The following is an 11,547-nucleotide window of genomic DNA, read 5'->3' on the forward strand; positions in this document are numbered from 1 at the left end:
ATCAAATACAATTATAGGGATCAAGTTGGATTTCCATATTGTAATATACTGGGTGAGAGGTTAGCACCAGGTGGGTGCTAAAAAAAAAAAAAAAAAATCACCCACTACGGGCTCACCATAGCCCGTGCTACTTGGAACTTTTTGTTCCAGGTAGCGAATAAGGTACTTTTATTTACGTGGCGTGTTTAAATAAATGTAATTTAGTCTGACTCGAAGAATATCGGAGAGATTTTTATTTCTGGAATGAAGTTCATGGGTTCTATTACATCTATCAAGAAAGTGTTTTAAAACAAGATTACAATTAGAGAATAGGGTTTGTAAGTGTAAGTAGCACAGGAGAATGAGTGCAGTGAGAGTATGCTTAGCATACTTAGGGATTTAAACAGAGGGGCTGTGTGTTGAGGGAGTCGAGTCAGACCAGACCAGCGAGAGCGGGTCAGACTAGGACAGACTTATGCAAATTTTATGCAAGGGGCATATGCAGACATAGATATGCTGGTACTAAGAAAGGATTAGAATGCAGTTACCAACATCCCAATTCTTTTTTTAATATGCTTAGGAAAGGTCAGTGTCGATTTGGATCAATATGTAGGTTTTTTCCATCCTGACATGTGCCAAACCTCACTGGAGGACAGAAAATGCTATAATCTCAGCTGCCCATACTTTCACGTGAAAGGCACAGAATGCTACATAAGAGTGGCAAGCAGGATAATGAATTTGGAGAAAACTCGATAAATATTTTATACCAGACCGAAAGAGATTTCAAAAGGAGGAGCATAGAGAATGTATAGCTGGATGCCAGACCCACTTGCATACCAAAATTACAGATGCAATTACACACCAAAAAGGAACTACAACTACGACAGACAACTGCCTACAACAATCAGCACTGGTCAGAACAAACTCAATATGTCCACGCATAATGGGCTTGCCGAAAAAGTCTCCCAGTCCAACCATGCCTAATAGAGTATCCTCCTTAATCTTTGTCAACATACAAGGACTGAAAAAAGAACAAACAACAAAGTACAGTTCATAAATGCCTCCTCACGGAGTCAAATGCAGTATTTGGAGCTTTCACAGAAACCCATGCAGGGGAATTCTTGGACAGTGAGATCTGGATTCCAGGATATAACCTATACAGGCGTGATAGGAAAATTAGGTCACATGGAAGAGTGGGTCTGTATATTAGGGAAGATCTTGTATGCTCGGAGCTCCTTAACGTTATAAATGAGGTGGTAGAGGTACTAGGATTAAAAATAGAGAAAATAAACTTAGTGATTATTCTAATATACAAACCGACAGATGCAACGGCCGAGGAATTCACAGAACAGATAAACAAAATAGAGAATAGCCTTGATAATTTGGAGAACCCGATACCTGATATTATCTTCCTAAGTGACTTCCACTTGCCTAGTCTCAGGTGGAGAATAGCAAACAATAATATTATACCAGGAAATCTAACGGGACCGAACCAATCACAGATTAGAGAACTACTTAAATTCTGTGACAAATTTTCACTCAACCAGCAGATATCAGAGCCAACGAGAAATGAAAATATTCTAGATCTGGTCTTTACGAACAATGAAGACATAATCAGGGACATTACGATATCAAATACCACATACTCAGATCACAAGCTCATTGAAGTGCAAACGACCATCAATACTCAGAATAGACCTAAAACGTTGATCAAGCGAGAGGGGCTATTCAGTAAATTCAATTTTAATAACAAAAGGATAGACTGGGAGAAAATAAACAGGGAACTTACAAACATTCCATGGGAAACTGTTCTAAGTAATACAAGTCCTACAGAAGGAATAGAAAAACTGATTTCGGAAGCGTATCAAGTCTGAAACATGTTCCTTTGAGGAAAGCCAGAAAAAGGTCCAACGTAGAAAGAGAACGCAGACGACACTATAAAAGAAAGAAAAAAATAGCGGAAATGCTTAACCAGACATGACTTTCCCTACAAAGAAGGAATAATTTAAATAGTTTAATTTAAATTTATTGAACAAATCGAGCGGAGATTGAAACACTCATATCAGACTTGTTCTGTTAGAACAGAAAGCAATTCAGGAAATAAAGAAAAATCCAAAATATTCCTTCACATATGAGAAATCAAAAGCAAAAACCACTGTCAGTATTGGACCTATTCGTACAAGTGAAGGTTCATACACGGAGGATGACAAAGAAATTAGTGAAATCGTAAAAAAGCAGTATGAGGACATGTTTAGCACTCCGATAAACAACATGAAAGTGGAAGACACAGACAATTTCTTTATGCGTGATATCCAAACACTTGTAAATATAACTGATATCAACACGAGCGTACTAGATTTTGAAAGAAATTGAAAACATGCCCATGCACTCAGCTCCGGGTCCAGATTCATGGAATTCAATATTTATAAAGAAATGCAAAGTGCCAGTGGCACAGGCACTCAGTATAGTGTGGAGGAAGAGCTTGGACACGGGGGTGATACCAGATGCACTTAAAGTAGCAGACATAGCCCCTCTACACAAGGGAGGGAGCAAAGCATTGGCAAAGAATTATAGACCAGTTGCACTAACGTCCCACATAATAAAAGTATTTGAGAGAGTGATTAGGAGTCAGGTCACCAATTTCATGGAGACAAATGACCTTCACAACCCAGGCCAACATGGATTTCGAGCGGGGAGATCATGCTTCTCACAGCTACTTGATCACTAAGACAAAATCACTGAGGCATTAGAAGAAAAACAAAATGCTGATGTGATATACACGGACTTCGCAAAGGCTTTCGATAAATATGACCATGGAGTGATAGCACACAAAATGAGGTCAATGGGAATAACCGGTAAAGTAGGACGCTGGATACTCAGTTTTCTGTCAAACAGGACTCAACGAGTAACAGGGAGGGAATTATCCGAGTAAAGCGCCTAGCCATTACGACTATATAGCACTGGGAAGGGATCAGGATAAGGACCTGGGATGGGACGGGGGTGAAGGAATGGTGCCCAACCACTTGGGCGATCGGGGACTCAACGCCGACCTGCATGAAACGAGACTGTCGCTCTACCGTCCAAGAGACTTGTTGGAGGACAGTCAACCATATAAAATCTAGTCCAAGCGCAGTTAAAAGCTCTGTACCTCAGGGTACAGTCCTTGCACCGCTGCTTTTCCTAATTCTTACATCAGATATAGACAAAAATACAAGTCACAGCTTCGTATCATCCTCTGCAGACGACACAAAAATCAGCCTGATAATTACTTCGGCTGAAGACATTGAAAAACTTCAAGCAGATATTAATAAAGTTTTCGACTGGGCAACAGAAAGTAACATGATGTTTAACAATGATAAATTCCAAATACTCAGGTACGATAAAAATGAGGACCTTAAACATAATACAGGGTACAAAACACAATCAAATGTGCCCATAGTAAGAAAGAAGCATGTAAAGGATTTGGGAATAATGATGTCTGACGACTTAACGTTTAAGGAGCATAACCAAGCAAATATTGCGTCAGTCAGAAAAATGATAGGATGGATTACGAGAACTTTCAAATCCAGGGATCCCATCACAATGGTTGTACTCTTCAAGTCACTTGTGTTGTCCCGTCTTGAGTACTGCTCAGTACTCACTTCCCCCTTCAGAGCAGGAGAGATTGCTGAAATAGAGGGAATACAGAGAACATATACGGTATACATAGACGCAATAAAGCACTAAATTATTGGGATCGTCTCAAAGCTCTCCAAATGCACTCACTAGAAAGACGACGAGAAAGATATCAAATAATATACACATGGAAAATACTGGAGGGACAGGTCCCAAATCTACACAGTAAAATAACAACGTACTGGAGTGAACGATATGGAAGAAAATGCAGAATAGAACCAGTGAAGAGCAGAGGTGCCATAGGCACAATCGGAGAACACTGTATAAACATCAGAGGTCCGCGATTGTTCAACACCCTCCCAGCGAGCATAAGAAATATTGCAGGAACAACCGTGGACATCTTCAAGAGGAAACTAGATTGTTTCCTTCAAGGAGTACCGGACCAACCGGGTTATGGTGGGTATGTGGGCCTGCGGGCCGCTCCAAGCAACAGCCTAGTGGACCAAACTCTCACAATTCAAGCCTGGCCTCGGGCTGGGCTTGGGGAGTAGAAAACCTCCCAGAACCCCATTAACCAGGTTGCAGGAAGACTGAATTTGTAATACTTCCGATTTTTGCTGGGAGGTGATGAGCTTGAGATAGTTTGCATTGGTTGAACCCCTAGCAAACATACTGTATGTTTGATAGTGATAGATTATCGAGTAGTGTATTGTGAGAAGAGCAGAGTGAGGAACATAACATACATGGATTTTGCTAAACATACACTCACTCCACAATTAATAACTCACACATATACATACACACTCCACTGTATACCGGGACAGAGGGTCCCAGTAGTACAGTCGGGTTCGTATCGAGAATTCCGGGTTAGAGTCCCCTGCAGAATAGAAATGGTTTAGCACATTTCCTTTCACCTAATGGGTCTGTTCACTTAGCAGTGAGTAGGTACTCAGGAGTTAGTCTGCTTGTTGTGGGGTTGCCTCCTGGGTGGGGTCAGTAATTCGTTCTGGGGGGGGGGGAGGGAGGACCTCGATAAAAGCCAAAATGTGTATGAATATACTCTGGCTTCCTGTCCCTCGACGGAGTGAATAATTATTATCATATTATAGTCTTGTGCTACTTGATCAACCAGACTGTGAACCTGATCAACCAAGCCGTGACTCATACGTCAGGCTGCGAGCAGCTGCCTCCAACAACCTGGTTGACCAGTCCAGCAACGAGGAGCGACTGGGCCGCGGGGATGCTAAGCCCCGAAACCATCTCAAGGTAACCTCAAGGTAAGGTACTTACACCCGGCCGATCAGGTTGACACCACACAAACTTGCCCACACACCACAGCAGTAAATAGGTACCTGGGAGTTAGTCAGCTGTCACGGGCTGCTTCCTGGGGGTGGAGGCCCTGGTCGAGGACCGCGCCGCGGGGACACTAAAAAGCCCCGAAATCATCTCAAGATAACACTGTCGGAAACGTTCGCCAGCTACCCAGACAAAGGCCTTCCGGAGGATGTCGTATACAGGGACTTTCCTAAAGCCTTTCGATAAGGTGCCACAGGAAAAACCAAAGAAATCTTGGCCGGTGGATGGAAGGAAGTAATTATCAGGGAAAGCACCAAGCCATTACGACCATATAGCACTGGGAAGGGGTCAGGATAAGGATTTGGGATGGGACGGGGGAAGGAATGGTGCCCAACCACTTGGACGGTCGGATAAATGGTAAAGTACTAGAATGGATAAAACAATGGTGAAACAAGGAAAGTAAAGTGTTGTGCTAAATGGGAACGAATCTGAATAGAGAAATGTGGTAGATGGGGTGTCACCCGAGCTGCCAGTGGTAGGTGGGGTGCCACCCGAGCTGCCAGTGGTAGGTGGGGTGCCACCCGAGCTGCCAGTGGTAGGTGGGGTGCCACCAGAGCTGCCAGTGGTAGGTGGGGTGCCACCAGAGCTGCCAGTGGTAGGTGGGGTGTCACCCGAGCTGCCAGTGGTAGGTGGGGTGCCACCAGAGCTGCCAGTGGTAGGTGGGGTGCCACCAGAGTTGCCAGTGGTAGGTGGGGTGCCACCAGTGGTTGGTGAGGTGCCACCCGAGCTACCAGTGGTAGGTGAGGTGCCACCAGTGGTAGGTGGGGTGCCACCAGAGCTGCCAGTGGTAGGTGGGGTGCCACCAGAGTTGCCAGTGGTAGGTGGGGTGCCACCAGAGCTGCCAGTGGTAGGTGAGGTGCCACCCGAGCTGCCAGTGGTAGGTGAGGTGCCACCAGTGGTAGGTGAGGTGCCACCAGAGCTGCCAGTCGTAGGTGAGGTGCCACCAGAGCTGCCAGTCGTAGGTGAGGTGCCACCCGAGCTGCCAGTGGTAGGTGGGGTGCCACCAGAGCTACCAGTGGTAGGTGGGGTGCCACCAGAGCTACCAGTGGTAGGTGGGGTGCCACCAAAGCTGCCAGTGGTAGGTGGGGTGCCACCAGAACTGCCAGTGGTAGGTGGGGTGCCACCAGAACTGCCAGTGGTAGGTGGGGTGCCACCAGAACTGCCAGTGGTAGGTGGGGTGCCACCAGAACTGCCAGTGGTAGGTGGGGTGCCACCAGAACTGCCAGTGGTAGATGGGGTGCCACCAGAACTGCCAGTGGTAGGTGAGGTGCCACCCGAGCTACCAGTGGTAGGTGAGGTGCCACCAGAGCTGCCAGTGGTAGGTGGGGTGCCACCAGTGGTAGGTGGGGTGCCACCACAGCTACCAGTGGTAGGTGGGGTGCCACCACAGCTGCCAGTGGTAGGTGGGGTGCCACCAGAGCTGCCAGTGGTAGGTGGGGTGCCACCAGAGCTACCAGTGGTAGGTGGGGTGAAACCAGTGGTAGGTGGGGTGCCACCACAGCTACCAGTGGTAGGTGGGGTGCCACCAGTGGTAGGTGGGGTGCCACCAGAGCTACCAGTGGTAGGTGGGGTGCCACCACAGCTGCCAGTGGTAGGTGGGGTGCCACCAGAGCTACCAGTGGTAGGTGAGGTGCCACCAGAACTACCAGTGGTAGGTGAGGTGCCACCAGAACTACCAGTGGTAGGTGAGGTGCCACCAGTGGTACCAGTGGTAGGTGAGGTGCCACCAGAGCTGCCAATGGTAGGTGAGGTGCCACCAGTGGTAGGTGAGGTGCCACCAGAGCTACCAGTGGTAGGTGAGGTGCCACCAGTGGTAGGTGAGGTGCCACCAGAGCTACCAGTGGTAGGTGAGGTGCCACCAGAACTACCAGTGGTAGGTGAGGTGCCACCAGAGGTACCAGTGGTAGGTGAGGTGCCACCAGAGCTACCAGTGGTAGATGAGGTGCCACCACAGCTACCAGTGGTAGGTGGGGTGCCACCACAGCTACCAGTGGTAGGTGGGGTGCCACCACAGCTACCAGTGGTAGGTGAGGTGCCACCAGAGCTGCCAGTGGTAGGTGGGGTGCCACCAGAGCTGCCAGTGGTAGGTGAGGTGCCACCAGAACTACCAGTGGTAGATGAGGTACCACCAGAACTACCAGTGGTAGATGAGGTGCCACCAGAACTACCAGTGGTAGATGAGGTGCCACCAGAACTACCAGTGGTAGATGGAACAGGGGAATGAGAGAGAGGATGAGGGGGAAGGGGGATGATGGAGATGATTTTGGGGCTTAACGTCCTGGCGGCCCGGTCCTCGACCAGGCCTCCTTTTTGTTACACAGCCCCAGGAAGCAGCCCGTAGCAGCTGTCCAACTCCCAGGTACCTATTTACTGCTATGTAACAGGGGGGGGGGCATCAGGGTGAAAGAAACATTTTTGCCCATTTGTCTCCGCCTCCACCAGGGATCGAACCCGGAATCTCAGGACTACGAATCCAAAGCGCTGTCCACTCAGCTGTTTGGCGCCTATGCTGTGAGACAAAGTTGCCAACCTACTGCTTTAGATACGGATATCCAGCGATAATGTTCATGGCTTAACCAGTAGTTCATTAGACAGGTTCTTCGTTCATACAATAGTGGTGGCTGGTGGTCCTTGGTGGTGGCTGGTGGTCCCTGGTGGTAGCTGGTGGTCCCTGGTGGTGGTTGGTGGTCCCTGGTGGTGGCTGGTGGTCCCTGGTGGTGGCTGGTGGTCCCTGCTGGTGGCTGGTGGTCCTTGGTGGTGGCTGGTGGTCCCTGGTGGTGGCTGGTGGTCCCTGCTGGTGGCTGGTGGTCCCTGGTGGTGGCTGGTGGTCCTTGGTGGTAGCTGGTGGTCCCTGGTGGTGGCTGGTGGTCCTTGGTGGTGGCTGGTGGTCCCTGGTGGTGGCTGGTGATCCTTGGTGGTGGCTGGTGGTCCCTGGTGGTGGCTGGTGGTCCCTGGTGGTCCCTGGTGATCCTTGGTGGTGGCTGGTGGTCCCTGGTGGTGGCTGGTGGTCCCTGGTGGTGGCTGGTGGTCCCTGGTGGTGGCTGGGGTCCCTGGTGGTGGCTGGTGGTCCCTGGGGGTGGTTAGTGGTGGCTGGAGGTCCCTGGTGGTGGCTGGTGGTCCCTGGCGGTGGCTGGTGGTCCCTGGGGGTGGCTAGTGGTGGCTGGAGGTCCCTGGTGGTGGCTGGTGGTCCCTGGTGGTGGCTGGTGGTCCCTGGTGGTGGCTGGTGGTCTTTGGTGGTGGCTGGTGGTCCCTGGTGGTGGCTGGTGGTCCCTGGTGGTGGCTGGTGGTCCCTGGGGTGGTTAGTGGTGGCTGGAGGTCCCTGGTGGTGGCTGGTGGTCCCTGGTGGTGGCTGGTGGTCCCTGGGGGTGGCTAGTGGTGGCTGGAGGTCCCTGGTGGTGGCTGGTGGTCCCTGGTGGTGGCTGGTGGTCCCTGGTGGTGGCTGGTGGTCCCTGGGGGTGGCTAGTGGTGGCTGGAGGTCCCTGGTGGTGGCTGGTTTAGTATTAAATAATAGGCAGGTAAAATGACCAAACTGCTACTCACAACTTTATATAATTTCGTGCTTTCTGGGGTGGTTGTAGCGTCGTGTGTAATACTGAGATGGCAACTGTGCTTCTGTGTCTCAGTGGCATTAGTAAAGTGGTGGTTGGTGGTCCCTGGTGGTGGCTGGTGGTCCCTGGTGGTGGCTGGTGGTCCCTGGTGGTGGCTGGTGGTCCCTTGTGGTGGCTGGTGGTCCCTGGTGGTGGCTGGTGGTCCCTGGGGGTGGCTAGTGGTGGCTGGAGGTCCCTGGTGGTGGCTGGTGGTCCTTGGTAGTGGCTGGTGGTCCCTGGTGGTAGCTGGTGGTCCTTGGTGGTGGCTGGTGGTCCCTGGTGGTGGCTGGTGGTCCCTGGTGGTGGCTGGTGGTCCCTGGTGGTGGCTGGTGGTCCCTGGTGGTAGCTGGTGGTCCCTGGTGGTGGCTGGTGGTCCCTGGTGGTGGCTGGTGGTCCCTGGTGGTGGCTGGTGGTCCCTGGTGGTGGCTGGTGGTCCCTGGTGGTGGCTGGTGGTCCCTGGTGGTGGCTGGTGGTCCCTGGTGGTGGTTGGTGGTCCCTGGTGGTGGCTGGTAGTCCCTGGTGGTGGCTAGTGGTCCCTGGTGGTGGCTGGTGGTCCCTGGTGGTGGCTGGTGGTCCCTGGTGGTGGCTGGTGGTCCCTGGTGGTGGCTGGTGGTCCATGGTGGTGGTTGGTGGTCCCTGGTTGTGGCTGGTGGTCCCTGGTGGTGGCTGGTGGTCCCTGGTGGTGGCTGGTGGTCCCTGGTGGTGGCTGGTGGTCCCTGGTGGTGGCTGGTGGTCCCTGGGGGTGGCTAGTGGTGGCTGGAGGTCCCTGGTGGTGGCTGGTGGTCCTTGGTAGTGGCTGGTGGTCCCTGGTGGTAGCTGGTGGTCCTTGGTGGTGGCTGGTGGTCCCTGGTGGTGGCTGGTGGTCCCTGGTGGTGGCTGGTGGTCCCTGGTGGTGGCTGGTGGTCCCTGGTGGTAGCTGGTGGTCCCTGGTGGTGGCTGGTGGTCCCTGGTGGTGGCTGGTGGTCCCTGGTGGTGGCTGGTGGTCCCTGGTGGTGGCTGGTGGTCCCTGGTGGTGGCTGGTGGTCCCTGGTGGTGGCTGGTGGTCCCTGGTGGTGGTTGGTGGTCCCTGGTGGTGGCTGGTAGTCCCTGGTGGTGGCTAGTGGTCCCTGGTGGTGGCTGGTGGTCCCTGGTGGTGGCTGGTGGTCCCTGGTGGTGGCTGGTGGTCCCTGGTGGTGGCTGGTGGTCCATGGTGGTGGTTGGTGGTCCCTGGTTGTGGCTGGTGGTCCCTGGTGGTGGCTGGTGGTCCCTGGTGGTGGCTGGTTGTCCCTGGTGGTGGCTGGTGGTCCCTGGTGGTGGCTGGTGGTCCCTGGTGGTGGCTGGTGGTCCCTGGTGGTGGCTGGTGATCCCTGGTGGTGGCTGGTGGTCCCTGGTGGTGGCTGGTGGTCCCTGGTGGTGGCTGGTGGTCCCTGGTGGTGGCTGGTGGTCCCTGGTGGTGGCTGGTGGTCCATGGTGGTGGTTGGTGGTCCCTGGTGGTGGCTGGTGGTCCCTGGTGGTGGCTGGTGGTCCCTGGTGGTGGCTGGTGGTCCCTGGTGGTGGCTAGTGGTCCTTGGTGGTGGCTAGTGGTCCCTGGTGGTGGCTGGTGGTCCATGGTGGTGGCTGGTGGTCCCTAGTGGTGGCTGGTGGTCCCTGGTGGTGGCTGGTAGTCCCTGGTGGTGGCTAGTGGTCCCTGGTGGTGGCTGGTGTTCCCTGGTGGTGGCTGGTGGTCCCTGGTGGTGGCTGGTGGTCCCTGGTGGTGGCTGGTGGTCCCTGGTGGTGGCTGGTGGTCCCTGGTGGTGGCTGGTGGTCCCTGGTGGTGGCTGGTGGTCCCTGGTGGTCCCTGGTGGTGGCTGGTGGTCCCTGGTGGTGGCTGGTGGTGGCTGGTGGTCCCTGGTGGTGGCTGGTGGTCCCTGGTGGTGGCTGGTGGTCCCTGGTGGTCCCTGGTGGTGGCTGGTGGTCCCTGGTGGTGGCTGGTGGTCCCTGGTGGTCCCTGGTGGTGGCTGGTGGTCCCTGGTGGTGGCTGGTGGTCCCTGGTGGTGGCTGGTGGTCCATGGTGGTGGCTGGTGGTCCCTGGTGGTGGCTGTTGGTCCCTGGTGGTCCCTGGTGGTGGCTGGTGGTCCCTGGTGGTGGCTGGTGGTCCCTGGTGGTGGCTGGTGGTCCCTGGTGGTGGCTGGTGGTCCCTGGTGGTGGCTGGTGGTCCCTGGTGGTGGCTGGTGGTCCCTGGTGGTGGCTGGTGGTCCCTGGTGGTGGCTGGTGGTCCCTGGTGGTGGCTGGTGGTCCCTGGTGGTGGCTGGTGGTCCCTGGTGGTCCCTGGTGGTGGCTGGTGGTCCCTGGTGGTGGCTGGTGGTCCTGAGATTTCTCTCTAATACAGAAGCATTTTTTCTCACAAACAACCCCATCATGGCTTCTAACCAAACAATGTTGACTTCTTTCTTTCGTAAACTGAATGGGAAGTATAAGAAGAATAATGTACAGGAGACAATACTGATAGTAATAACAGTGAAAGTGACCAAAGTTGTTTTGACTGCTTCTAGTTAAATTTTTAAACTGGATCCATTTGCAATGAAAAAGAAAATTTGCCAACGTATCAAGCAGATAAATGGCAAAATTTATGTTCTCGTTGATGGATCAAATAGCCTGAGCATTAAAATAACCTACATAGTTTACTTGAAATGTGAAAGTGATAAGGAAGGTAATCCCTATTGAATGTTCTTAAATCAAATTGAACTACCTGATCAGAAAGCTGCAACTACTGATAGGCATCTATTGAGCTGTCTCAATTATCATGGGTTTGATGACTTATATTTGAAACAGAACCTTGAAGCATTTGCTAGTGATGGTTATCTTGAGGTTATCTTGAGATGATTTCGGGGCTTTTTAGTGTCCCCGCGGCCCGGTCCTCGACCAGGCCTCCACCCCCAGGACGCAGCCCGTGACAGCTGACTAACACCCAGGTACCTATTTTACTGCTAGGTAACAGGGGCATAGGGTGAAAGAAACTCTGCCCATTGTTTCTCGCCGGCGCCTGGGATCG

The 11,547-nt window shown here is 52.7% G+C and overlaps 1 protein-coding gene across 1 annotated transcript; it reads right to left on the bottom strand.

The window, feature by feature from the left end:
• Positions 1 to 200: 200 nt before the first annotated feature.
• LOC138371165 (mucin-22-like) lies at positions 201 to 7,519 on the bottom strand. The gene is made up of 3 exons (XM_069335999.1): positions 7,485 to 7,519; positions 5,412 to 7,144; positions 201 to 268 (listed from the first exon to the last, which is right to left on the bottom strand). Exons 1-3 carry the CDS (start codon positions 7,517 to 7,519, stop codon positions 201 to 203), a joined length of 1,836 nt encoding a protein of 611 aa, XP_069192100.1.
• Positions 7,520 to 11,547: the final 4,028 nt, after the last annotated feature.

The sequence above is a fragment of the Procambarus clarkii genome, chromosome 35 (genome assembly GCF_040958095.1).
Source record: "Procambarus clarkii isolate CNS0578487 chromosome 35, FALCON_Pclarkii_2.0, whole genome shotgun sequence".
Lineage (NCBI taxonomy): Eukaryota > Metazoa > Arthropoda > Malacostraca > Decapoda > Cambaridae > Procambarus > Procambarus clarkii.